Source organism: Pongo pygmaeus, chromosome 7 (assembly GCF_028885625.2).
Source record: "Pongo pygmaeus isolate AG05252 chromosome 7, NHGRI_mPonPyg2-v2.0_pri, whole genome shotgun sequence".
NCBI classification, from domain to species: domain Eukaryota; kingdom Metazoa; phylum Chordata; class Mammalia; order Primates; family Hominidae; genus Pongo; species Pongo pygmaeus.
Window position 1 is genome coordinate 7,742,601 of NC_072380.2, and position 27,588 is coordinate 7,770,188.

Below are 27,588 nucleotides of genomic sequence, written 5' to 3' on the forward strand. Positions count from 1 at the left end.
ATAAGATATTTTGTGGGAGACAGAATTCACATTCACATAACTTTTATAGTATTGTTATTATAGCATATTGTTATAATTGTTCTATTTTATTATTAGTTATTGCTATTAAAATCTTACTGTGCCAAATTTATAAATTTAACTTTATCATAGGTCTGCCTGTATAGAAAAAAACACAGTATATATAGAGTTCTGTATTATCCACTGTTTCAAGCATCTACTGGGGGTCTTGGAACACAGCCCCGTGAATAAGGGATAACTACTATATATTGTAAAGTTAAAGTATAAACCTAACATCTAGAGTTCATTTATTTCTTCAGCAAATATACCTTTGGCATTGATGGCCTGCTAGACTTTGAGCCCAATACTGGTGTAAAATGATAAATAAGACAGTCATGGAAATCTGTACTCGGATCTCACAGTCTAATCATAGAGACACAACTAATTTATATAGCTACAATTGTGACAAGTGCTATGAAAAAAAGGAATGGGTGCTCTGAAAATGTGTAATGGGAAGGAAGACCATCTCTTCACAGAGGATACAGAAACTGCTTCCTTCTGCATCTCCCACTGTTGGCTAGAATACATTTCTGTTTATTAGGATTGTTATTTGGAAAGGCTGCATATTGAATCTGTAATTCTGAGGGTCAGACAGCGACATTTCCATTGCAGCTGAGAGTATGGCGTTGCAGAACAACCACAGATGAGGAAGATGAGAAGAGTAACATGATGACCCTAAATAAATACCAAACCCAGGAGGCAGAAGAAAGAGCCATCTAGTCCTAGCATGGAGCATACTGTACTTCTCCATTTTCTAGTCCCAGAGCACCATGTGGCCTTAGGGGAATATATGGATGAAAAAAAAAAGCTGGTGTGCTGGCTTTTTAAACCACAAACTTGTTTTCAAATGATGCACAGATCTCTCCTCTTTATCCCCAAAGTCTATGAACTAGGTCAGCTCCCAACTCGTGGCACCCACAGTGAACCAGACACTGAGACAGGGGAGCTCTAGATAACAAGAGATGATCTCTGACAGTTGTTGAAATTCTTCTTTACCTCTTAGAGCAAAACTCAGAGGCTGTCCTGTTCTGATATTTAAGTACAATCAGGAATTGCTTGTAGTTGGTGACCTAGTCAGTGAACCAGGTCCTTATCAATAGTGAGAGAATAATAGTAATAGTCCGTTCTGGGGAAAAGAATGTGGCACTACAGTGGTCTTGGGGTTTTTTAACTTTGGCTTTGTAAGCAACTTTATTTTTGCTTGGGTTAAAGCCTCTTCCAGCTGTTTATCAACATAGATAAAAGTATATTGCTTTATTATTTCTTCTTGAGTCATATTCAATGCTTTCTTTGCATGGGCAATGCCAATATCCCATTGAGCATGTCCTCTCTGAGGTTGAGGTTTCCAGGTCTTTTGTTTCTCAGAATGATTGCTGACTTGTTTGGGAGCCTCAGCCAGTAATTCTTTATACTGTTTATGACTTTTATACTCCCATACCTGCTTTTCACAAACCCATGCCCTCACTAGCTGGTTGCTAAGAAATTGGACATGATATGACCAGGCACCCCTTGTGTCAATTTTAGTATGAACTTCCAGCTGGTTCTCACTTGAAACCAAGGTAGGAACACAAGGTAGAAATGATGGATTACTGCCTTGGGCTTTTTTTGTTGGGTAGGTGGTTTACTACTGATTCTATTTCAGATCTCATTATTGGTTTGTTCAGGCATTCAATTTCTTTCTAGTTCGATCTTGGGAGGTTGTACTGTTCCAGGAATTTATCAATTTCTTCTAGGCTTTGTAGCATGAATGCATGCAGATGCTCCTAATAGTCTCTGACGGTTTTTTGCATTTCTTTTGCGTCAGTGGTAATATTCTCTTTCTCATTTCTGATTGTGTTTATTTGGATCTTCTTTTTTTAGTCTAGCAGCAGTCTAAATAAGCAGACTTATTCATTCTTTTAAAGAGCCAACTTTTGGTTTCATTAATCTTTTGTATTGGTTCATGTCTCTATTTCATTCAGTTCAGCTCTGATTTTGGTTATTTCTTTCCTCGGCTGTTTTGGGTTGATTTGCTCTTGTTTTTTTAGTTCTTCTAAGTGTGATGTTAGGTTCTTAATTTGAGATCTTTCTAACTTTTTAGTGTAGGCATTTTCGGGCTATAAATGTTCCTCTTAACACTGCTTTAGTGTCTCAGGGATTCTGGTATTGGACCTTTGTTTTCATCGGTTTCAATGAACTTCTTTTTTTTTTTTTAGACAGTGTCTCACTCTATCACCCAGGCTTGGGTGCAGCAGGACAACCACAGCTTACTGTAGTCCCAGCCCCTTAGGCTCAAGCAATTCTCCCACCTCGACCTCCCAAGTAGTTGGGACTACAGTCGTGCACCATCACACCTGGTTAATTTTTTTTTTAATCTTGTAGAGACAGAGTCCCACCATGTTGCACAAGCTGGCCTTAAACTCCTGGACTCAAGCGATCTACCTTCCTTAACCTTTCAAAGTGCTGGCATGACAGGTGTGAGCCACTGCACCTGGCCCAGTTTCAAAGAATTTCTTGATTTCTGCCTTCATTTCATCCTTTACCCAAAAATCATTAAGGAGCATATTGTTTAATTTCCATGTACTTGTATCATTTTGAGAGATCTTCTTGGTATTGATTTCTATCTTTATTGCATAGCGGTCTGAGAATGTTACTGGTATGAGTTCTTTTTAATTTGTTAAGAATTGCTTTATGGCCAAGCATGTGGTTGATCTTAGAGCATGTGCCATGTACAGATGACAAGAATGTGTATTCTGTTGGTGTGCAGTGGAATGCTCCATAGATGTCTGTTAAGTCCATTTGGTCAAGGGTTGAGTTTAGGTCCTCAATATCTTTATTTGTTTTCTGCCTCAATGGTCTGCTTAACACTGTCAGTGGGGTGTCAATGTCTCTCATTATTATTGTGTGGTTATCTAAGTCTCTTCATAGGTCTCTAAGAACTTGTTTTATAAATCTCAGTGCTCCAATGTTGGGTGCATATATATTTAGGATTATTAAGTCTTCTTTTTGAATTGAACACTTTACCATTTTGTAATGCCTTTCTTTGTCCTTTTTGATCATTATTGCTTTTAGTCTGTTTTGTCTGAAATAAGAATAGCAACCACTGTTCTTTTTCTTTTCCATTTGCTTGCTAGATCTTTCTCCATCCCTTTACTTTGAGGCTATGAATGTCATTGCATGTGAGATCTCTTGATGACAACATAGAGCTGTGGCCAGCCTTTCTACTCCTGAATATTTGCAAAAGAAAAATGAAAGCATATATCCATACCATGACTTGTACATGAATGTCCATAGCAGCTTTATTTACAATAGCCAAAAACTGGAAATAATCAAACATCCATCAATACGTGACTGGATAAACACACGGATGTATATCCATGCAATGGTGTTCAGCAATGAAAAGGAATGAACAACTAATTCATATTATAGCAAGGAGGAATCTCAAATAATTATGCTGAGTAAAAGAAACCCAACAAGAAAGAGTATAGAATATATTACTCTATTCACATAAAATTGCAAGAAAATACAAAGTAATCTACAGTGTCAGCAGAAAAGTTGTGGCCTGGAGACTGAGGTGAAAGAGAATCAGGAGGGGAATATTACAAAAGGCATGAAGAAATGTTAGGGGGAATGGATCTGTTCATTATTTTGAATGTGACGATAGTTTCACAAATGTATAGATATGGCAAAAGTTATCCGATTGTACACTTTACTGTTTGAAGTTTATTGTATGTCATTTATACTTCAATAAAAATGTTTTTTTAAATAGTGACAATTATTTTAAATAACCTTGACAAAATATTGTGCAACATTTAAAAATACTATTTATGAAGTTTATAGTGATACTGATATATAGTGTATATCAAGTTACAAAGCAGGATATCTAATTATAAGAATATTGTTTACAGCTATGTAAAACAAAATATTAAACAACAAACTAGGCATAAATGAAACTTTATTTAGAATGACAGTTTGTCTCTGAGAAGAGAAGTTCAAGTGTAACTTGTCCATCCTTGTCATGTTTAATATTTTACCAATATGCTAAAATTAGCATTTACATTTTTATTGTAACAAAAGCCTATCAAATTTTAATTTTATTCATTTAATAGAGTAAGAGCACATAGTTCTCAGGCCTCCGTGTACTTTTGGAAAAACTGGGTGGGAGAACAGTGTCTTTGTCAATAGGAAAAGCTGTCAAACAAGAAAGCGCTGTCCAGTTTTTTCCTCAGATGAGCATTGCCAACACAGCTGCCTCAGGGGTGTTCAGTGTAGCATATCTACCTGAAGTGAGGCATACCCCAGCCCTGAGAGGTTTGTATAGGACTGTGTGCTCAACCCCTTCTCTCTATTCCCTGACAGCCAACGTCAGACCCTGCCACTAGCCTCCTCAACAGAAGTTCCCAGCCATGAAGCCTCTCCTCGTTATGTTTGTCTTTCTTTTCCTTTGGGATCCAGTGCTGGCAGGTAAAACTGGCATATTTTGGGGGTTAGGGGTGCTTCATATAGAAGAACAGTGCCACTAAACAACCCAATAAACATACTCCACCCATGGGCCATTTAATTTTCAAACTAGAAGAAAGCATCAACTACTTTTGATGTCAGCAAGACCTGGGCTTGAATCTGGCTGTCCAACTTGTTAACTATATAGCTTTGGACAAAGGTCTAAGCTTCTCTGAGCCTTAGTTTCCTTTTTTTTTTTTTTTTTTTGGCTGAACTGATCAGCACCAATGAGCCTTAGTTTCTTCATTTGAAAAATGGAAATGAATAGTCTCACAAGGATTAAGTCGGATCATATATGGAATATGTCCATACATAATATGAAAAGTACCTGGCTCATGAGAGCTATCATTGTATTTTCATTAGTAATGCCCAACCTGTCTTCCTGCTGTTATTTTGTCTCTAATTCAAGAACGTATCTAAGTATAATAGTCAAAACCAGAAAATAGTGACAACACAATTTGTTAATTTTCTAATATACTGAAATTTCCTACAGTTAATTTACTATTTGTGAATCCATTAGTTACATGAGGAAACACATTTAGAATGGCTAGTTTCAAGAGAATCACTGAGCTTTCTGCGATAGAAGAAATGCCTGATCAGATGAGATAGCAGCCAGGGAGACATGACAGAGAGTGTGAGTGGCCCTGTACTCTAGCTTCACCATATCCTTTCTGACTTTAGCAATCTTATCTTGAAAATTCTTTTCACTCAGTGTTACTGAATCGGTCCAGTCAGATTGGTTCATCTGCCTAGATGGACTGAAGTGTTTACCTGAAGTATTCTCCAGGCAAATGAATCAGATGTTCAGGTTATGTGACTCACCAGGCTAAATTTAAGAATTCATGGTATCATGGCCTCTTAAAGCTGTTGATGGAACCAATTCCACTATGGTTTGTGGCAATGGATTTGTGGTCTCCAGACAAAGAACCCCATCTAGTGTACAATATTCCCTTCCATTCCTTTTGCATTCTCATAACTTGTCATTTCCATCAAAATTTCTTGTCTCATTTCATAGACCATTATATTTCATCTTCCCAAAAGTGTTACAGATTGTCCTCTAGGGCTCCTGTCTTGCAAACTAAGTAACACTGATCCCTTCTTGTTCCTGTAGGACAATTAACTTCCAGGGCATTATGACTCAGATAGGGTATGTGTTTGCTCAAAATTTCTGCGGATTCCTTGAGCCTCAATAAGACTTCTCAAATCTTCAGAATTGATTTCATCCTCCTCCAAACTCACAAGACCATTCCACATTGCAAATACATCACTGCACTTGTCATGTTTTTTCCTCTCTCAGAGATATTTTATATTTCTTCTCTTTTTGTCTAGAATGAAAATTCATTGAGGTTAAACTCTATATCATACTGAAATCTGTACCCCAACAGTCCTTGATTCACAGGATTTATAAAAATTGGTTTATGAATAATAATGAGTAAGGAATTATTTAAAAAATAATGAGTGAATGACTATGTGAATAGCTAGCTTGATTGTTTGGGTTATATTCATTGACAAATTCAGGGAAACTTCCAAATTATTAGTTGTTTTAGTCAGCTTGGGCTGCGATAACAAAATTCCGCAGACTGTGGCTTAGACAAAATTTATTTTCTCATAGTTCCAGAAGATGAGAAATCCAAGATCAAGGTGCTAGCTGATTCAATTTCTGATTAGGGCTTGCTTTCAAGCTTTTAGATGGCCATCTTTTTGCTGTGAGCTTCACTAACAAGACCATCAATCCTATTGGATTAGCCTATCAATCTTATTGGATTAGGGTTCCACCATCATGACCTCATTTAACTTACATTGCTTCATGAAGGCCCTATCTCCAAAGACAGTCACATCAGGGGTTAAGGTTTCAGCATATGAATTTTGGGGTGACACAATTCAGCCCCTACCACTAATTATTTTTTTCAGTTACAGGATCAATTATCATAACCAAATCTCCTTGGAATCCAGTTGGATAAAAATTGAGGGACTAGCAATTTTATGGTCCAAAAAGACCTGTAGTGAATTGTCTTTCTACTCATTTTCCTTCCAGGTATAAATTCATTATCATCAGAAATGCACAAGAAATGCTATAAAAAGGGCATCTGCAGACTTGAATGCTATAAGAGTGAAATGTTAGTTGCCTACTGTATGTTTCAGCTGGAGTGCTGTGTCAAAGGAAATCCTGCACCCTGACATAAGAAACCAGTGAATGGCCACTATCCTAAAGGCCCTTGATTCTATCATCTTTCACAAAACCAGGGAATTTAGATCAAACTGTGATACCATGATATGTCCATGACTACTGGTTTTTAGCATTTTTATAAGCCAGCAGACTCTTGTGGTCTTAAATTTAAAGAGCTGAGCTTTAGCTTTCTTTAAAAGAGCTTGGTTTTTCACAAAAACAATGTAGAAGATATTTTCTCACTTCAAAGTGGTGTCCAGTGTGCTCATCAGCACCTGTTTCTCCCTCTAATCATAGAGGATATTCTTATTATTTAGAGAGGCTTCAAGAGAAACAAATTTTGACATCTAAGTCATGTCTTACCTTCACTTCAGCTTCCCATTTCCCATTTCTGTGAAATTCCCAACTTTAGAGAAGCAGATTTGCCATGGCCTTCTGACAACCTTGTACATCTCTCACATAAACCACACAGGCAGGGCTTCATTACAGGCTGGCCTAAGTCTGAACTAAGTCTGACCCTGAAATTCCTTTGGAACAGGAGAGGCCATCTTGTGATGGGCTAGCACAAAGTAATTTCTCATCCACCTCCCTAGTTTCAGTTGAGCAATGGAACTTCCCACCTGAGCCCCTAGGGTTCAGCTACAGGCTATAAGATGACAATCCTGTGGTTTAGTGTTGGTTCCTTAGCAGCAGAGTGATGCCACCTCTGCTGCCCATCATCTGACCCTTCTGGATGGGTGTCATCCTGTGGCTTAAGAGCTAACACCATGCTGATCTTGCTCTGCTATATGTGTAACTAATAAACTGCCTAAATCCATTTGGACTCATGGTTTTCTTTACCAATAAACTTTATGAAGGTGTAACAGGAAAACTTAGCAACTTCTGTCATGTTGCTTCTGGCCCTACTGGCTACGCTGGTGAATTCTTGCTTCATTTTTCAACAACATTCACTCTTATAGATGCATGAATGTGTGAGTTCTGTATCTGCTGTTCAGGCTAAAGACTGGGTGGCAAAGGAAAGTAGATTCTGGCTGTGGAGCAACTTTCATGATCTTCAGTGATGGATATGGCTCAGGCTCTCTAGTGATGTGGGATTGACAGTGTGGGGCTCTTGCCACAAATAGCCAGTTGCTGATGTGGTACAAGGATAAGGATACAGTATCTTAGTTCTGGGGCTGAGATGACAGTGCTGCCTGCCCAACCACACATGGCTGCTGGGAAGGGATGAAAAGAGAACAGCTGGAGAAAAAGCATGATGGGTTGTAAGGAGTTCTGTACTTCCAGCAAATGTCCAACCTTTAAGCAAATTCAGTGTTGGTGTCTTTGGAGAGGAAGATACTAAAAATCCAGTGGAATATGTCCTCTCTGAGGCCCAGACTCCCTATATAGACTGTAGAGAAGTTTGGTTAAAATTGAATGGGAACAGAGATGGCCTGGAATTGTAACTATCGTTACTAAGTGTGCAGAGTAAATGCATCCAGACATGGCCAGGAAAACTGCCACTGAGGGAGGTAGAGGGGTCCCTACCGGAAGAGCACCAAATCTTCTGAAACATTGGCCTCATAACATCGTGGACAGTCTTAGGCTTGCTTTTCATCTCACTCCTCCTAGTTGGGTGCAAGTTCTCTACACATACAGATAAAGAGAAACCTGAAAACAATCCAGCCTGCTGACACTCTGAAGAATGAGGTGTGATGACACTTTACAGACTAAGTAGAAAGCTGATCCCCAAAGCCAGGAAGAGAGTCTACATTCTCTGTGCTAGAAAGTACTCTCTGGAATCTGGTTAAGCTCTGCATGGACAGAACTTTCCACTGCTTCATGATATCAAAATAAGGCTATTACATCAGGGCCAGGCAACCTCTATGCCTTAGACTCTGCTCTACTATTTGCACCAGCCAATATTAAACCTCCTTATCCCACCTCCCGGCTCCTTCCCATGGAAATTTGCTAATCCTGCACTGCCTTCACCTTACCCTTGACAAGCCATATACCCTGTCAGGAAATGAACTCTGTAACAACCAAGGTAGCTGCAAACTTTATTCTTTTGAGAGAAAATGTGTTTGTTATATGCCCACCCTCCAGCCTTGCTGAAGGAACCTGAACAGATATTCACTAACTTTGGTTGGTCTCTGTACATTGACACTTCCAAAAGAAACCCAATTCCAAGATCCAAAGCTTTTTAAAACATAACTTAAGTATTTACCAAATCTATCTGTATAGAAAGAAAATGGGGAAGGGATTTGTCACAATACGGAGCAAACTCTCTTCAAAATACTTTCTGAATATCGTTCCCTGAAATCTTACACATTCAGTAGTGAAAACTGCATTGTCTAAAAGCAACATCTAGCATTTATCTGGGATATCTAGAATTTGTAATAGAGATTCTGAGAAGCCTCAAAGGTAAGAACAAGCTCTGTCTTTAGGGAAACTCATTTTTACTTAGAGCTAATTTTTGACATTTTTTCCAGTTTTATTGAGATATGATTGCCTAATAAATGTTGCACTCTGAAAGTCTGCACTGAATGCTAAGCAGGGGTGAGCTGACTACTCAGAGCCCAGCCTCAACATCAATCACCCAAATTCCACCAAAGAAGAAAAATCAGAGATCATCATGGTCCATGAGTTGAGCCTCCGAGGGCATCATGCTTCAGCTGATCCCTTCGTGTCTGTGTGTCTACAGTGGTCCTGTGGCATCAGACACCTGCACGTGCTCATTTCAAACCACCCCCTTATCAAAAAAAAGAAAAAAAAATACAGGGAAGGACATTGCAAAAGTTCACCAAACAATATAAATTCAATGAAATTAACATAAAAATAGAAAACAAAAGAGAAAACTGGGTGAAGGGAAAAAGCAGATATTCTTTCACCAGATGTCAAAAGGATCTAATGCTCAAAAAAGCTAAAAACCCCAACCCTTTTCTTGCAGTTTCTAAGGCCATGGTCACTCCAGCCTGATGGAGATGCTGCTGTAACTTTGACAGTGGGGTGCAGAAAAGACACAACTCTCTCCAGCAGCATTCAGAGAGGACTGAAACATTTACAATTACTTTTGCTGAAAACCCACACAAGAAACAAGAATACTAAATTATCACACACAAACAGCATAATGTATTGACCCTGTAGCCCACTGGGTGTGGACTCTGAGTCAGTGGGCAGCATCTCTGAGGGGGCCACAGGTGTCAATCTCACTCTCCAAGTCCCAGGACAGCCATGAGGAGGGTCCACAATTTAGGCTTAGAGACCTATATCCCCAGAAATTTTACTGGGGTGAATGACAGAATCACATGGGTGCCATTGAGATATCCGTTCGTCCCGATGCAGCAAACTGTTTCAGGACATTGATTCGACAGAACAGCCCTGCAGAGCCCCCTTGGTGTATAGGCACATCTCACATCTATTCTGTGGTGGTAAGATATATTCCCAGTACACTTTCTGTATGCTTAAGATATCCAGAGTTAGTGTCTGTTACTTGAAACCAAGAATTCTGGCCAGGTGCGGTGGCTCACACCTGTAATCCCAGCACTTTGGGAAGCCGAGGTGGGCAGATCATCTGAGGTCAGGAGTTCGATACTAGCCTGGCCAACATGGTGAAACTCCATCTCTACAAAAATACAAAAACTAGCCGGGCTGGTCTTGAAGTCCTGACCTCAGGTGATCCATCCACCTCGACCTCCCAAAGTGCTGGGATTACAGATAGACCCACCGCAACTGGCCAAATCACATCTTTTCAAAAGTACTCAGCTGTCAAATAATAATCACTGAGGACTCCCCATCCTGTGTCTGTCAAGTTACATTAAAGGGTTCAGATCTGGAGCCACGGCACTTTTCCAAAAGCCAGCATCTCTGCCTTTCAAGTTCCAGGTATGCAGAAGCTCAGCTTTTGTTCAACAAACATCAGACTCCTCTTACCACCCAGTTCCTGATGTTGCATCTCAAGAACTCCAAAAACCATGCTGGAAACAACCATTTTTAGTGGAATGAGCAAGTGAGATGAGAGGAGTGAAAAGGAGAGGGCGCTGTTTTATTATTGCCTCTGTGGGGCCCTTCTAGAAACCAGTTCAACTTCTCCCTCTGGTCATTGGTCTGGGAGTGAGGGGACTTGAGAAGAGCAATCAACTCCTGCACAACAGAACCAGGTCATGTTGTGTCCCCTGAGATCATTATGATGTCCACCATCACTGAGACGGTGTCAGACCCTAAGAAAGGCAGGATTCTGTTAGCGACTAGCTGTCCCTACCATTGGATGTTCAGAGATCCCGAATAAGAGCAGAGGTCTCATCAGTTTCCTGAAACTGGCCTTTGGCAGGGAACACATGTCTCCCATCTCCACAATAACTGCCCACTGTGCTGGGTTCATGCCCAGACATCCCAGCAGATGGGACTGAGCAAGGCATGGCTGCTGAGTCACAGGCAGACCCTGAGGTTCAGGCTTGGCCTATTGGAAAGTACGGTCAGCCACAGCGGTATAGAAGCTAAATTCCCTGCCTTTGTTCCCCCGACAATCGAGCAATAGTCAGCTCCACCTGTCAGATCCGGGTGCTGTGTTATCCCCACAAAACCTTGGTAGAAGCCTCTGCTGCTCAGTCCTTCTCCGCTAGCACCAGCAGAGAGCTTCTGACCCGATCAGGCAGGAAAGGCTGGAGTCAACACGTTGGGACAACAGTGCCTTCTTTATCTGCTGGTGCTTTGGTTTGGGGACACAGACAGGTTTTTTCTCAAATTATGAGATATCCCAGCTCTTCTTAGCCCACTCATCTGCTTCTGAGGACAAAAGCAATTCCATCGCACAGAGTTGATGGGAGTAGCAGTTCCTTAAGCTCCCTCCAAAAGATACCTGATTGCTTCATATTGCAGCATGTTTCACAAGCTGTGCCAACACTCACAGTTTGGGGTTTAAGCAGGCAATGCCAATGGCCACATTCTGAAGGGACAATGACTTAGTATTCTAGACCTCAGTCATGGCTTCTTCTTTTTTATTTTCTTTTTTGAAATGGAGTCTCGCTCTGTCACCAGGCTGGAGTGAAGTGGTGCGATCTTGGCTGACTGCAACCTCCACCTCCCAGGTTCAAGCAACTTTCCTGCCTCAGCCTCCTAAGTAGCTGGGACTATGGGCAAGTGCTACCACGTCCAACTAATTTTTTTGTATTTTTAGTTGAGAAGGGGTTTCACTGTGTTGGCCAGGCTGGTCTTGAGACCTTGAACTCAGGTGATCCACCAGCCTCGACCTCCCAAAGTGCTGGGATTACTGGCATGAGCCACCGCGCCCAGCCTATGTCATGGCTTCTTAACTCAGGCTGGAATCACGACCAGTGCACAATACAGGAGTAATTGACTGTGAGCATGAGGTGTTCAGATGGATTCCTCACCCTGATTCCTGAGGTTGTATGTGAGAAAGTCTTCCAATCTTGTTCTCTATAATTGGAGCAAATTGGCCGGGTGCAGTGGCTCACGCCTGTAATCCCAGCACTTTGGGAGGCCAAGGCAGGCAGATCACGAGGTCAGGAAATCGAGACCATCCTGGCTAACACGATGAAACCACATCTCTACAAAAAATACAAAAAATTAGCCAGCTGTGGTGGCGGGCGCCTGTAGTCCCAGCTACTCCAGAGGCTGAGACAGAGAATGGCGTGAACCCAGGAGGCAGAGCTTGCAGTGAGCCGAGATCACACCACTGCACTCCATCCAGCCTGGGCAACAGAGCGAGACTCTGTCTCAAAAAAAAAAAAAAAAAAAAAAATGGAGCAAATTGGCTGGGTGCAGTGGCTCATGCCTGTAATCCCAGCACTTTGGGAGGCCAACGCGGGCAGATCACGAGGTCAGGAGTTCAAGACCAGCCTGGCCAACATGGTGAAACCCGGTCTCTACTAAAAATACCAAAATTAGCTGGGCATGGTGGCAGGTGCCTGTAATCCCAGCTACTTGGGAGGCTGAAGCAGGAGAATTGCTTGAACCTGGAAAGCAGAGGTTGCAGTGAGCCAAGATGGCACTACTGCACTCTAGCCTGGGAGACAAAACAAGACTCCATCTCAAAAAAAAATATTGAAGCAGATTACTCAACTAATTGCCAACCCATCAGGGGACCTGATAGTGTAAAATCTTTCATAACTAAAGTACAGGTGTAAAAGCTAACATTCAGAGCAGGCAAGACATTTTCCCAGGACCACACAACTCATCAGTGTGCAAAACTGGGATTCAAACACAAATCTAGCCACTCCCTTTCTGCTTCCTGATCTGTAACATGAAGCCTCGGTCTCTCTGAGAGCACTGCTGTAACAGGAAGGGGAAGAGGTGAACTGCAACTTTCTGGAGATGTGGAGTCAGGTTAGAAAAGCATGGGTCAGGATGTCAGGAGAAATCCACCCTTCAAACCAGATCATGAGGCAGGGATCCTTAAGCTCATAGCCTGGTACTTTGACAGGACCTTACAGGTTGAACCTCATCTAAGAAATTCCCTTCCCAGTATCCGGACAGGAGATTTCTAGCTTCTGTCTGGTTTTCTCCACAGGTTAGCACTGCTCAGCTCTGCTCAACTGAGGAGCTAGACAAGAGAGGAATTGAGAAGAAGGAGAAGCTGCAGAAGAAACTGACCTTTCCTTCAACTGCCCTGGAGTTAGCTCACTCCCAGAGGGATAAAAGACCTTGAATCAAGTTCTTTGGGCTGCACTTGATGGTGCTTTTCCTCCCACAACCTCAGGGGCAGGCTGACTGTCAGGTGTCTGGCCGGCTCCAGCTTGAGTCCTGACAGGAGCAACCTGTATCTTGATGGCCTTCAATGGGCCTGGAAAAGGGCAGAAGGAGTACAAATGTTGCTGGTGTCCCAGGTCTCTTTCACAGACCAAAAACTCCCTGGAATGGGGAAAGGTGTTTATTGGATTTGGCAGAATATCGAAAGTCTTACACTCTCTCCTTGTATACTCACAAGGCCCTGTCATCTGTAGCTGGCCTCCTGACACTGAGCAGGTGTTCTGTATAGGATGTTCCCTTCACACACACCAGAAATAAGTGGCTTTCTGACTTTACAGCCAGATATCTTGTGGGCTTGGTAACCACAATCTAAATTGCTTCTAGGGAACCCGGCCAAATAAACTTTCTGAACTTCTATTTGCTGGGTTTGTTTCATCTCAAATGCTGAGAACTGTGAGCCAGGCCCAAATATAAAAGCCCCTTGGGGCTGAGTGCCATGGTTCATGCCTGTAATTCCAGCACTTTGGAACTCCAAAGTGGGGCAGATTGCTTGAGCACAGGCGTTTAAGGCCAGCCTGGGCAACATGGCTGTATCTACAAACAATACAAAACTTAGCCAGGTGTGGTGGCTCGCACCAGTACTCCCAGCTACTCAGGAGGCTGAGGTGGGGGGATCGCTTGAGCCTGCAGAGATTGAGGCTGCAGTGAGCCATGATTGCACCACTGCATACAGCCTGGGTGAGACACCAACACCCTGTCCCAAAAATTAAAATTAAAAAAGCCCCTCAGGAGACCCAGCCTAATATTACTGAACATACTTGTGCTTTTCTTCACCTTTGCTCTAGGGGAATCTAAAATCCCTCCCAGTTCTGCAATTCCCTGCTGTGGGCTCAGAAGCCTTAGTTATTCTGGAAGCAGCAAGAGGTTCATTTTAGGCCAAAATCTATTTATTCTTCTCTCAATGTCTCAAAGGAAAATGGAAAGTAATGCAATGCTCCACATCTTCATTGAGGAAGAACATGATATTTCCCCTTTGTTTCTCTAAAGGAAAGGATGCTTAGGCAAATGTCTAAGCCATGAAGATCCCCCACCCTCACTCTTGCTCTCCTTCTCTTAGTCCCCTCTGTTTCATGTAAAGCAGAATCTTTGGAGGATACACAGAGTAATTACAAATAAATACGGGGTTGTGCTGGCCCAGGGTATGCTGACTTTTTGCTCAGCCCATGGCAAACCACCATGGCTAAGAACTCATTCTCCACACCCCTCTGCCCACTTAGCCCAGGCTGCATCCTGACCTGTGCCTGCAGGACACTGGTGTGGGACTCAAGAAATATCTGATGACAGAGTGCATGAGAGGCAGTAGGGACAGGGCAAGTGGGGAGCACATGCTGCTCCCAGGGCTGCTGGCTGCCTGTCCTGGGAACAGGGGCCTGGGATGCCATCCAAATCTCATCCGTGGCCACAGGGCCATGGGCTGGTTTTGAGTGGGCTTTAGTATTGAACAGCTGGATCTCAAACCTGATTCTTCCTGAGCCACTTGTTAGCTGGATGATAGGAATGAGTCATTTAACCTCTTTCAGCTTCAATGTGCTCTTCCCTAAAACAGGGATAATAAGAGAAGTTAATTCACAGGACTGTTGGGAGGATTAAGTGAGCTTAAAAAGTACTGATCATGACGGCTGGCAAATAGCAAGTGCTCGATGAGTATTAACCAGTAAGTAAGCACTCAGCAGGTAGTAGCTGTTGCTGCTGCTGCTGCTGCTGCTGTTATTTGGAAGTGGTTTTTGCCTTCTAATTCTTGCCGAATTATCTTCTCACTGCACCACATCAATGGCACAACGGGTCAAGGCAGCCACCTCCAGTGCCCCGTAGGCTCAGATTCACTAACCGTTAGAAGGACCTGTTCCTAGATGTACCCATTAATGGACAGGAGAGTCCGTGGCCCACCCATTAGGGAGAGAGTTCCCACAGCCATCCTGTCTTCCCAGCCACAGCAGCACCCCTCCCCCACAATCACCCTTCCCTTGGCAGCCTCACACCAGCCTGCTAGGAGGTCGTGTGGCTCATGAGCAAAGCCCAGGTCTGGGAGTCAGCGGTTTCCTCACCCATGCACTGACCATCTCTGTGACTCTAGGCACATCACCTCAACTGCCTGCAATGTGAAGGGTTGGACTGAGGTACCATGGTACTCTCTACTAAGGAAGAAAGAGGGCACCAGTCTAGAAAACATCTGGAGACAGTAGACGGTGCCCAGGAAGCACCAGCTCATGACTAGCGTGGAGGCATTGCAGAAATACACAGCGCAGAGCCCTCCCCAGGACCCCTGGGCCCCCAGCTGAGTGTCCAGGGAGCCAAGGAACTGCACCTGAAGGCTTCTCCCAACAGCACTCTTGAGCTAGGCCCTCACCCACAGAGCACGGCAGGATTCATGAGCTGCTTTCACATAACGTGGACAGAGTTCATTATTCCATTTTCTTTTAGAGAAGGAAACCACAGCGCAAACAGTAAAATGATCTATACAAAGACATATAGCTAGAGAATAGGGGAGCTGGGGCGTCCAGGCAGCTGTCTTGACTCACAGTCTAGTGCTCTTTCCATTTGAATGCTGTGAAAAACGAAGAACTAGGTTGATTATTTTGGCCTAAGCTTTATCACCTACTAAAAGCTAATCCCAACCCCATCTCCCCAAACTCTCTTGCTGCCCAGAATGTGTCCAGAAAGTACTCATGGGCTCAAAGATCGAACTTCCAGGGAAGAGAGATGGACATTGCAATTTCTGCCCAGAACTTCAGGACACATATTCCACATCCAACCCTGGGGACCTCCCAAGACAAGTGAGCTCACTCCTCTTCTCAGCCCTCACTTCGCTCTGATCTCCAGGCTAAAGCACCCAGCTGCTCTGATTCCCAGGACACTGCTCAGAGCTGTGTCTGAGCGGCCCCCACTCCTGCTGAGCTCCCGTTTGTTTCAAGCAGGATATTTTACATCTGGTCCAGCCTGAAGACAGAGAAAGAATGGGATGCTCTTGTCTCTAATCTCAGATCCCAAAATTCCATGAATACAGCTTGAAACCAAACTCATTTTGTGGGAGTCGCACCACCGACTACTAATATGAATTTTCCATCTACAAAAGCCAGTCATGCTTTGTCTCAAAGACTTCATCCTGGGATTCCTGTCTTGAGTTGTGTAAGTTTGGGGCAATAATGAGTAAACTATGAAGTGGAGTAGGTCAAGGTTTATAGGCTTCTGCCCTTGTCTACTGCTGGTTACTTCCTCCTTTACCAGAGCACCTGCCACCCCACTCTCAGCAATGTTCATCTCAAAGAGGCTGAGACAAGCTGAATCCACAAGGGAATCTCAATTGTAAGGATCAACAAACTTTTTCTGTGAAGGCCAGAGAGTAAATATTGTAGGCTTTGCAGGGCATGCGGTCCACATTACAACTACTCAGCTCTACGATGGAGTGAAAGTAGCCATAGACAATATATGAGTGAAGCCGTGTTTCAATAAAACTTTATTTATACAAACAGACAGTTGTCAGATTTAGCCCACAGGGTGCAGTTTGCCAACTCCTACTCCAATGGGACATTTCAGCTGCTGTGGCCTACCACAGAGCGCCATACAGAGAAGCTTGCACCAAGACTCTGCCCTCAAGCAGCTTCTAATCTACACGTTTGTGAAAGATGAGTAAGTATAGGAAGGGGGAACATGCAATAATATTCTTTCATATCATCACAGCTTTTCCATTCACTCCTAGAGGGTTTGCCCTGCACTCGCTGTGTGCCAGGCACTGTGCTTGGCCCGTGGGGAGGTAGAGATGAAGTCCCCATGCTGCCCCAGGGAGTACCCCACTCCCATTGGAGCTCTGTGAACAAGGCTCTGGTCTTCTCTCCAGGAATACCAAAGGGAGCACAGACACCAGAGGGCAAAGGAGGAATAGCAAGAAGGGAGTGCCTGAATCATCCACAAACCTTCTGTCCTCAGCCCTCCAGTGTGAATTTGGATGAGTTATGAACTCTAAATCTCAGCTTCTCCTCCTATTTGAGGAAACAATGCTTATCCCCAAGGATTGTTATGGAGCTTAAATGACACATTTGCAAAGCACAGGGCCTGACACATGTTAGATGCTTACTAGTTGATACTTTTGTTTCCTTAACTATGAAAGAATAAAAAACACTTCCCAATGGGGCCGTGCAAGATGGATCAATCCTGTAATCCCAGCATTTGGGAGGCCAGGGTGGGAGGACCACTTGAACCTAGGAGGTCAAAACCAGCCTAGGCAACATAGCAAGACCCTGTCTCAAAAAAAATTTTTTTTAATTTAAAAATAATTTAAAAATTTTTCAAAAAGCTTTCCGATGAACACTACTCCTGACCATTCCATGCAATTCTGAGCAGTGTTATTCCCTCTAGAGCAAGAATAAAGCATCCCAAAATGCCAAATTTCATTTGTTTATTCATTCATTCAGGTATTCATCTTACAAACATATAATTCACACCTACTATGTAAGTAGACACCCTCCAAAAAGCCTGGAGGTCTATCCTCTTTGAGTTTACAGCATAATAGAGATGATAAACTAAAAAATAAATAAAAATAAACAAGTTAATAATTACAAAAATGGCAATTGTTTTGAAGGAAGAGTGCAGGGAAAGATTTATATATGTACATGTACGAACATGTGTACATACATACACACGTGTAATGTGCTGCACAACATACGTACCATACACAGATCAAGGTATCAGATGTTCCCACAACCCCAGAAAAGTCCCTCATGCCATTCTCAGGCATTAACCCTACCAGAGACAGCTACTACTCTAAATTATGTGACCATCAGTGAATTTTGTCTGTGGCTGAACTTGGCGTTAACGGAATCACACTATGTGCAGTCTCGTGTGACTGGTTTCTTTTGGTCAAGGTTATGTTTATTAGGTTCATTCTGCTTGTGAAAGAGCAGTTCATTCTTTTTTATTACTGTCTATAACACAGTGTGTCTGTTCTCCTATTGATGAGCATTTGGCTTGCCTCCACTTTTTCATTATTAAAAATAGAGCTATTGGCAGGGGGTGGTGGCTCATGCCTGTAATCCTAGCACTTTAGGAGCCCAAAGTGGGTGAGTTCCCTGAGGTCAGGAGTTTGAGACCAGCCTGGCCAACACGGTGAAATGCCGTCTCTACTAAAAATACAAAAAATTAGCTGGGTGTGGTGGCATGTGCCTGTAGTCCCAGCTACTTGGGAGGCTGAGGCAGGAGTACTGCTTGGACCAAGGAAGTGGAGGCTGCAGTGAGCCAAGATCATGCCATTGCACTCCAGCCTGGGCAACATGAGTGAAACTGCGACTAAATAAATAAATAAATCAGGCCTTTCTTTACCCAACCCCAACCCCAAGGTGGTGCTCATCATCGTGTGCTTACACCTCCTGTTATCATTTCTATCAAAAATAATAACAATAACACAAAATTTAAAAGCAAAGTAGATTAATGGGTTGGGCATGGTGGCTTGTGCCTGTAATCCCAGCACTTTGGGAGGTTGAGGCAGGTGGATCACCTGAGGTCAGGAGTTCGAGACCAGCCTGGCCAACATGGTGAAACCCTGTCTCTACTAAAAATACAAAAATTAGCTGGGCATGGTGGCCTACATCTGTAATCCCAGCTACTTGGTTGGGAGGCTGAGGCAGGAGAATCGCTTGAACACAGGAGGCGAAGGTTGCAGTGAGCCGAGATCGTACCATTGCACTCCAGCCTGGGCAACACAGCGAGGCTCATCTCAAATAAATTAATAAATAAATGCAAAGTAGATTAATAAAGGCAAAGCCTCTCTTTGCATAATTTCTCTACAAGAATGTCCACTCTCCAAATTGTCTGTGACCTGTTTGCAGAACGTGACAGTTTACAACACTAAAGGCACAAGAGGTTACAGCTGTGGCCTTCCTCTCACAGCAAGGGGGAGCTAGGGCCCAAATAAGCATTCAAACCAAGGAGCACAGCAGTGAGTGTCCTAATGGTGGGATAGCGGGAGACTGAGCACTGGGTGAGGCCGTCCCAGGGGAGACCCTCCTGCCACTGCTGGGTCTGACCCAGAAAAGCCACCCCTGCTGTGGGCCCATGAGACAGCTGCCAGAAGGCCAAGCTGCCCATGACAGCTCCCTCGCCTGCAAACACACACACACATGCCTGGAGATGGATCTGGCAAGGCCCTTGGAAATCACCTCTGAAGATGAGTAAACTGAGGCTCAGAGAGGTGAAGGAACATTGCCAGGACCACACTGTGAGGGAGGCCAGAAACCTCACTGGATCTCAGGTCTGCGGAGGGGCAGCCCAGTGCCCCATGCACCACACCATGTGCATTTAAGGAAGGAAGTTGGCAAAAACAATGGGTGGAAATCAATTTCTGACCACTTAGAAAGTGGAAATCCTTAGCAAAGATAAGTTGATAAGATGTATCAATTGGGTTTAATTCTGTAAAAAGTTGTACATTCAAAATGTATATAAAAGGAAAGACACAAATTTGGAAAACAAGGCAGGTGGAGGCAAAACAAAAGTAATAATAATCAGTGAACAGAACAGCACCGTGCTGGCCCGGTGGCTCACGGCTGTAATCCAAGCAATTTGGAAGGCTGAGGTGAGGAGATCACTTGAATCTAGGAGTCTGATTCCAGCCTGGGCAACATAGAGAGACCCCACCACCACCGCCCATCTCTTCAAAAAATAAAAACACAGCTGGGGCCAGGTGCAGTGGCTCACACCTGTAATCCCAACACTTTGGGAGGCAGAGGTGGGCAGATCACTTGAGGTCAGGAGTTCAAGACCAGCCTGGCCAACATGGTGAAACCCCACACTAAAAATACAAAAATTAGCCAGGTGTGGTGGTGCGTGCCTGTAATCTCAGCTACTTGGGAGACTGAGGCAGGAGAACTGCTTGAACCTGGGAGGCAGAGGTTGCAGTGACCCGGGATCGCACCACTGCACTCCAGCCTGGGTGACAGAGTGAGACCCTCTCTCAAAAAAAAGAAAAAAATATAGCCAGATGTGGTGGTGCACACCTGTGGTCCCAGCTACTCCAGTGGCTGACATGGGAGGATCACTTGACCCCAGGAAGTAGAGGCTGCAGTGAGCCGAGATTGGACCATTGCACTCCAGCCTGGGTGAGAGTGAGACCCTCTCAAAAAAAAAAAAAAAAAAAAAAAAAAAAAGAGTACCAAGAGAGCAGCACTGAAAGATGTTAGAGACTTGGATGCAGTCAGCCTGGGCTCTGCTCAGTGTGTCACTTACTAGCTACGTGACATTCTGGAAGGTATTGAACTTTCTGAACTTCAGTTACTCACTGCTAAACAGAAAAATAATAATTGCACAGTACAGCATGAGGAAGTTAATGCAGTTAGCACAATATCTAGTACCTCATGTGAGTTCAATAGATGTTGAGTGCATCTGATTCTATTCATGGATGATAAGAATTGATAGCACATGTCAGACCTACACCCAGATTCCTTTTGACAAGATAGAATTTATCAAAAATCCAAGCTTTGCTGAGGTCTAGATAGAAAACTTGCAAACTGCGTAGGGCTTCCCTCAAAGAGCAACAAATCACAGAAGCGCCTGAGAGCAGGGCCAAGTGTTTACAGTGCTGAATGCCCTTTCAGTCCTTTTCATCTTCCATAGACTGTAGGACAGTGTGTCTTCCAAGATGCGTGCTCACATCCGATCACTGAGGAAATCATTCAAAACATTAGCTAGACAACATTAGCGAGAAGCCTACAGACCGCCCCGCCCCCCGCCAACGCCCCACCGCCCCGCTGACATTTCAACCAAGCTCCTGTTCTCCCTTCCTAATTTTCTAACAATGCCCAGGCCCCGCCCTCGAGCCACCCACCCACTGCCTCCCGAGCGATGGGCACTCCCAGACAAGACCCAGGCTTTCCTCCCTGCGGCGCCAGCCTGGGAAAAGCAGACAGAGCACGGGCCCTGATGGCCCCTCCGCCAGCTCCCCCAGCCCTTCCCTTCCCTGGCACCAAAACAGATGACTTCATCTGAGGGATACAGCTCCTATCAGCCAGCCAGGCCTCCGGAAAGGGAGCGGAAGGGAGCACCAAGGCTGGCCTCTGCTCTGGTTACTTTGGCACAGGACGAGGCTCTGTGGAGTGTCAGCCACAGCCTTCAAATCAGAGGAGCCACAGCCTTGCTCCAGGGTCCCTGCCACCCGGGACCAGCACTGCCCCTGCACGTGGCCGCCTCTCCCAGCCTGACCTCCTCCCTCCTCCACACTGCGCTGGGGTGCACAGCAGCTGAGTTAGGAACAGATAACAGAGGAGCCTCCCTTTCTGAGTCCTTGCTCCCGGTCCTGAGCCCCCAAGCTGCTGACCACAGTCCATTCATTTGGTCCAGGTTGGAAGTGTCAGTCCAGTCCAGTCGTTTTTAATCCAGAGCAGGAATTAAAGCCTCGATCACTGTCTAGATCCGGGTGTCCACTCTCCTGCTCCTCAGCCCCCTTCCTTGATGGCACCATACGTGACTATGGAGGGGCCCACAGGGAGTGTGGAGAGAGTTGCTCAGGCAGGCAGTGGCCCCAGGGAAAGGGCTACATCCCACCTCGGCATGTCACTGCACTGGTGGCTTTACTGTTGGTCTTTTTCCAGCTGGTCCAATGCTTTACAAGTACCGGTTGCTGCCCTGGACGGAATGGAGCACGTGCTGTCACCCCTAAGCGGGCACCGGCTGGAGCTGGGCTTGGGTTTCCCACAGCCATGTGAGCTTGCGCCAAGTAAGTTACCTAACCTTGCTGGACCTCAGTGGTCTCATCTGTAAAATGGGGACATAACTGTTACCATCTCAGCACATTGTTGTAACAATTACTGCTTTGTGCCCAGTGCGTAGTAAGCACTCAATAAATGCGAGTTTTTTTGTTTTGTTTTGTTCTAAATAGAGTCAAGGTCTCCTTCTATTGCCCAGGCTGGAGTGCAGAGACACGATCATAGCTCACTGCAGCCTTGACCTCCATGAGTTACTTTTATTACCTGGGTCTGTCTGGTGGTGAGGGTTTCTATGATATACGATGGCCTTGGTGGGGTAGTCAGCTTCAGCCTGACTTTCTCAGTTCGACTACACCACCCTTTGAGTGTATAAGTGGGGGCTCTGGACCCCCAAGGTAGCCCCGGACTCCCACGTGCTGGATCGTGGGTTTCAGGTGTCCCTCTCTGTTTCAGCCTGGGATGGGACACACTGCAATTCCTGGTGCCCAGACACATCAGAATCACTAGATGGAGAAGCAGGCTTTGCCCAACATGAGAAGAGAACTGGGCCTGGCGTGGTGGCTCACACCTGTAATCCCAGTGCTTAGGGAGGCCGAGGTGGGTGGATCATATGAGGCCAGGAGTTTGAGACCAGCCTGGCCAAAATGGCGAAACCCCATCTCTATTAAAATTACAAAAAATTAGCCAGGCATGGTGGCACATGCCTGTAGTCCCAGCTGCTTGGGAGGCTGAGGCATGAGAATTGCTTGAACCAGGGAGGCGGCGGTTGCAGTGAGCCAAGATTGTGCCATCCTGGGTGACAGAGTGAGACTGTGTCTCAAAAAACAAACCAAAAAACAGAAGAGAACTGTGTCATGCCTCTTCTGCACCCAGAGGGGCAGATGCCAATGGATGGAGAATGCACTCCCCTTCTCGAATCTCCCCAAGTCAATGTTCTCACCCAGACACCACTCCCTGGGAGCTACTTCCTATGCATCTCAGGGCACCAGAGGCCAGTTTACTCTGTTGAGCCTTTGTGCAGACTCTGAGTGACTCTCATTCACCTCTTTGTGGCTGGGAATCATCTCCATGGTAGAGCCTGCTCCTGTCTCTTAAAGGGTGGATGTGGGACAGGGTCAGGGAGTAACCCCAGGAGCAGGAAGGGCCGTGGACACTGTTTCTCATCAGATTTCATGTTTTTACCCATCTTCTGCCTGCCTCTGAGGGATCCTTGCATGTGCATTAGGCTCTTCTGTCTCTCTACCTGATTAGCATGCGTTCTCTGCCCCACAACACCTCCGTAGATTGGGAGGGTGTTTACGGGTCTCCATCTTGTGCTTGTGAACACAGAAAGGAGAGAGCCAGTGACCACCCCACCAAGCAGCTTGTTCCAAAATAAGATCAGGGTTTCCTGGTTCTGGTTTTGGAGAGGAGCCTCAATGTCCAGCCAGTTACCCCAAGAGAGGATACTCACTCTGTCCCTAGAGTGACAGTTGAGTGAGGTCCCAGAGGGCTGACTTCTGTGCCTCCCTCTGCACAGCCCGGGAGTCATGGTCAGTGATGACCTGCAGAGATTCCTGCTGAGGCCATGGAGGCCCTGCCATGCGCTGAGCACTGGGAAAGCCCCAGGCACCTACATGCCCCTAGACGGGAAGACCCTCCAGGCCCACGGTCTTCATGAGATGCCATTTTTTAATGGTGAGAATGAGTGTTGGTGAAAGTGCTCATCAACAGACACTGCCACACTTCACGGGGAATAGCAAACCCAAAACAAACCTTTTGGGACGAAAGTGGACTCTGCAGCTCAGAACACTTAAAAACCAGGTGCCAAAGGCACTTCCAGTGTTCTCCTTGACCCTCCCCTGTCATTTCAAACCTCATGTGCAACTCAAATCTCCTCTCAACACAACTCCAAATCCCTGGCTGCTCTCCTCAGCTTCATTCCTGCCCTGAACCCATTGTATGCCTTTGGTTTTCTGTGCACCTGACATTAACCCTGAATTTTCTTTTTTCTTTCTTTTTTTTTTTTTTGATATGGAGTCTCACTCTGTTGCTCAGGCTGGAGTGCGTGGCGCGATCTCAGCTCACTGCAACCTCTGCCTCCTGGTTTCAAGGGGTTCTCATGCCTCAGCCTCCCACGTAGCTGGAATTACAGACACGTGCCACCATGCCTAGCTAATTTTTGTATTTTTAGTAGAGATGGGGTTTCACCATGTTGGCCAGGCTGGTCTCGAACTCCTGATCTCGTGATCTGCCCGCCTCAGCCTCCCAATGTGCTAGGATTACAGGCATGAGCCACTGCTCCCAACCTAACCCTCAATTCTTTTACAAAATTTTGGCTTAGATTCACCTCTCTGACTCTTCCCAGGACAGACGGACCCTGGTAGGATGCTTCCAATGGCCCCTCATGCCTGAGCACATGGCACCAGGGATGTGACTGCTACTGCGATGAGGGTATCAGCTATTCAGTAAATAAGAAAGTAGGCCTGGTGCGGCAGCTCATGCCTCTAATCCCAGCACATTGGGAGGCCGAGGTGGGGGGACCACTTGTATTCAGGAGTTTGAGACCAGCCTGGCCAACATGGAGAAACCCCATCTCTAATAAAAATACAAAAATTAGCCAGGTGTAGTGGTGTACACCTGTACTCCCAGCTACTCGGGAGGCTGAGGCAGGATAATTGCTTGAACCCAGGAAGCGGAGTCTGCAGTGAGCTGAGATTCCACCACTGCACTCCTGCCTGGGCGTCAGAGTGAGACTCTGTCTCAAAAAAAGAAAGGGATGGAAGGAAGGAAGGAAGGAGGGAAGGAAGGAAGGAAGGGTGGGTCTAGGTTGAGCACAATAGCTCACACCTGTAATCCCAGCACTTTGAGAGACTGAGGTGGGAGGATTGCTTGAGCCCAGAGGTTCGAGACCAGCGTGGGTAAAATGAGTCCCGGTCTCTACTAAAAATTTAAAAATTATCCGAGCCCAATGTGGTGGTGTGCATAGTCCCAGCTACTTGGGGGGCTGATGCAGAAGGATCTCTGGAGTGTGGGAGGTTGATGCTGCAATGAGCTGTGATTGCACAACTGCACTCCTGCCTGGGTGATAAAGCAAGACCCTGTTGGAAAGGGAAGGGAAGGGAAGGGAAGTGAACGGAAGGGAAGGGAAGGGGAGGGGAGGGGAGGGAGGAAGGGAGGAAGGGAGGAAGGGAGGAAGGGAGGAAGGGAGGAAGGGAGGAAGGGAGGAAGGAAGGAAAGGAGGAAGGAAAGGAGAAAATAAAAAGTAAAAAGTCAGGCCAGGCATAGTGGCTCATGCCTGTAATCCCAGCACTTTGGGAGACTGAGGCAGGTGATCACATGAGGTCAGGCGTTCAAGACCAGTCTGGCCAACATGGCAAAACTCTGTCTACTAAAAATACAAAAAATTAGCCGGGCATGGTGGCTTGGTGGCAGATGCCTGTAATCTCAGCTACTTGGGAAGCGGGAGAATTGTTTGAACCCGGCAGATGCAGGTTGCAGTGAGCCAAGATCACACCATTGCACTCCAGCCTGGGTGACAGAGCAAGACTCAGTCTCAAAAAAAAAAAAAAAAAAAAAAAATCTGAGGGTTTGGGGTTTCAATCAGACTGGAGAGAAAATGACTCAGGCTCTGTGTAAGAAAAAGGCCAGTAACTTCATCAACTAGAGCTGAAAATATTAGGCATATTTCCAGGCAGCCCATAACCAACTTCCAGACAGGCTGCCCCTCAAGTTCACCCTTAATGTTTCTTTCCCCCTTTTTAACAATGTGATATCTACTACCGGTGTTAGGGGCTGCGTAGCACATAAGTGTAACTTTCTCTGTCCACCCCTCACTAAGGGTGTCCACAGGGTCTAAGTCCTGAGAGCACGCCCTCCAGAGCAGTTGGCCTCCCTTTCCTCCCTTTCCTCCCTCTCCTCCTTCTAGGTTGCTGCCATATGGTGCAAGTTTCCAAGAACATGGCCCATGGCTAGGACCCCAGATTTCAAGTCCAGAGACCTAGGTTCTTTCCTTCCCGGCTGTGCAACCGTGAGTGAGTCATTTAACCTTTGCAGGCTACAGTTTCCTCATCTGTGACAGATACAAGAAGTCTTGCTCTTTCTCCCTTCCAGGTGGTAGGAATCAAACAAGACCACAAATGTGGACGACTCCACACTCTGCAATGCCTGCCACAGTCTCCAGGTTTCCAAGCAGACTCTCCTGGGCTCCAGCCTCTCCTCCCAACCCTGGATATGGGGACAAGGAGCAACCTGATCCCCCACCTCAGATCAAGATAGAACTTCCCACCATCCTGAGGAAGTGAGAGCCCCACTCACCACTCCAGACACCCTTCCCCATGACTTCATTTGACATGCAGAGGAAATGATGGCTGGGCACAGTGGCTCACACCTGTAATACCAGCACTTTTGGAGGCCAGAGCAGGAGGATCACTTGGGGCCAGGAATTTGAGACCAGCCTGAGCAACATAGCAAGACCCTGTCTCTACAAAAATAAAAATTTGTTTTAAAAGAACTTTTAAAAAGAAGACAAAATGACTTAAAATGGATAACAAAAGCAACCTGAATCAGTGGGACCAAGACCATAAATATCAGGCAGAACTGCAAGGGGCTGTGTGCAACTCCTTGCACCACAAGAAGCGGGAGAGACTGTCTAGAGTTGCAGTGGCAGATGGGCCCTGGAGGGCCCCCGATATCTTGAGTTTCTCGGATGCAGGAATGGGGCTTATTCTTTGTATTCTCCAGAACCAGCAGAGTTCCAGGAACCTCCTAAACTGCTGAAGAAGAGGCATAGAGCCTGAGAAGTGTGGGAGAGGATGAATGCAGCGGAGGAAGTGGGAGGCCTTGTTTTCAGGCACCATCCTGCCCGTGTGCCCTGGGAATGGAAGAAAGGGAGGAAGGAGGTTTTCAAAGCTGCTGTGGCCACCCACAAGCTGAGCCACCTCACATCCCTGCTTCCTAGTATGATTCATTGGCCTCCCTGTTACTCTAATGACTCTGATTTGCCCCGCCATCACACTCCGGGTGATTCTGGGCACCGGTCTGGCTCTGGTGTATCCCCTGCACTGCCGCCGCCATGAGCTGCATCCCCCTCCCAGGCCCCAAGAGCTCCTCTTGCCATCACTGTCTGCCCATTGGGTCTGCTCAGAGCTGTACACCCCTTGCTGGTCCCCACCCCAGAACAGTCATCATTGCAGAGGCTTCTCTGGAGGGGCGGGAGAGGCCGCAGACAAGCTGTCGGGCTGAGGCCACTTATCTGGGCCGCCCACACAGGGAAATGAGATAGTCCAGCACGACTTTTCCCACTAATATTCTTATCTTGACTGGAAAGAATACTGTGCTTGTGTGTGAAGACGTGCGCGTGTGATTTTGCAAACTCTTGTGTGTGTCTATTTGAGTGTTTTCATCCCATGACTTCTGACCACATGGCTATACATTGCGACCATTTTCTGTGAATCATGTCTGTCTGGGGCG

At 45.5% G+C, this 27,588-nt stretch overlaps 1 protein-coding gene across 1 annotated transcript; it reads left to right on the forward strand.

The window, feature by feature from the left end:
• The first annotated feature begins 4,442 nt into the window (after positions 1–4,442).
• Positions 4,443–6,714, forward strand: LOC129042014 (beta-defensin 134). The gene is made up of 2 exons (XM_054497582.1): positions 4,443–4,500; positions 6,572–6,714. Exons 1-2 carry the CDS (start codon positions 4,443–4,445, stop codon positions 6,712–6,714), a joined length of 201 nt encoding a protein of 66 aa, XP_054353557.1.
• Positions 6,715–27,588: the final 20,874 nt, after the last annotated feature.

Bases quoted from the DNA above. Each gene is read 5' to 3' on its own strand.
- LOC129042014 (XM_054497582.1), top strand. From the start codon at position 4,443: ATGAAGCCTCTCCTCGTTATGTTTGTCTTTCTTTTCCTTTGGGATCCA. The intron at 4,501-6,571 runs GTAAAACTGGCA...TTTTCCTTCCAG, and splicing joins TTGGGATCCAGTGCTGGCAG to GTATAAATTCATTATCATCA.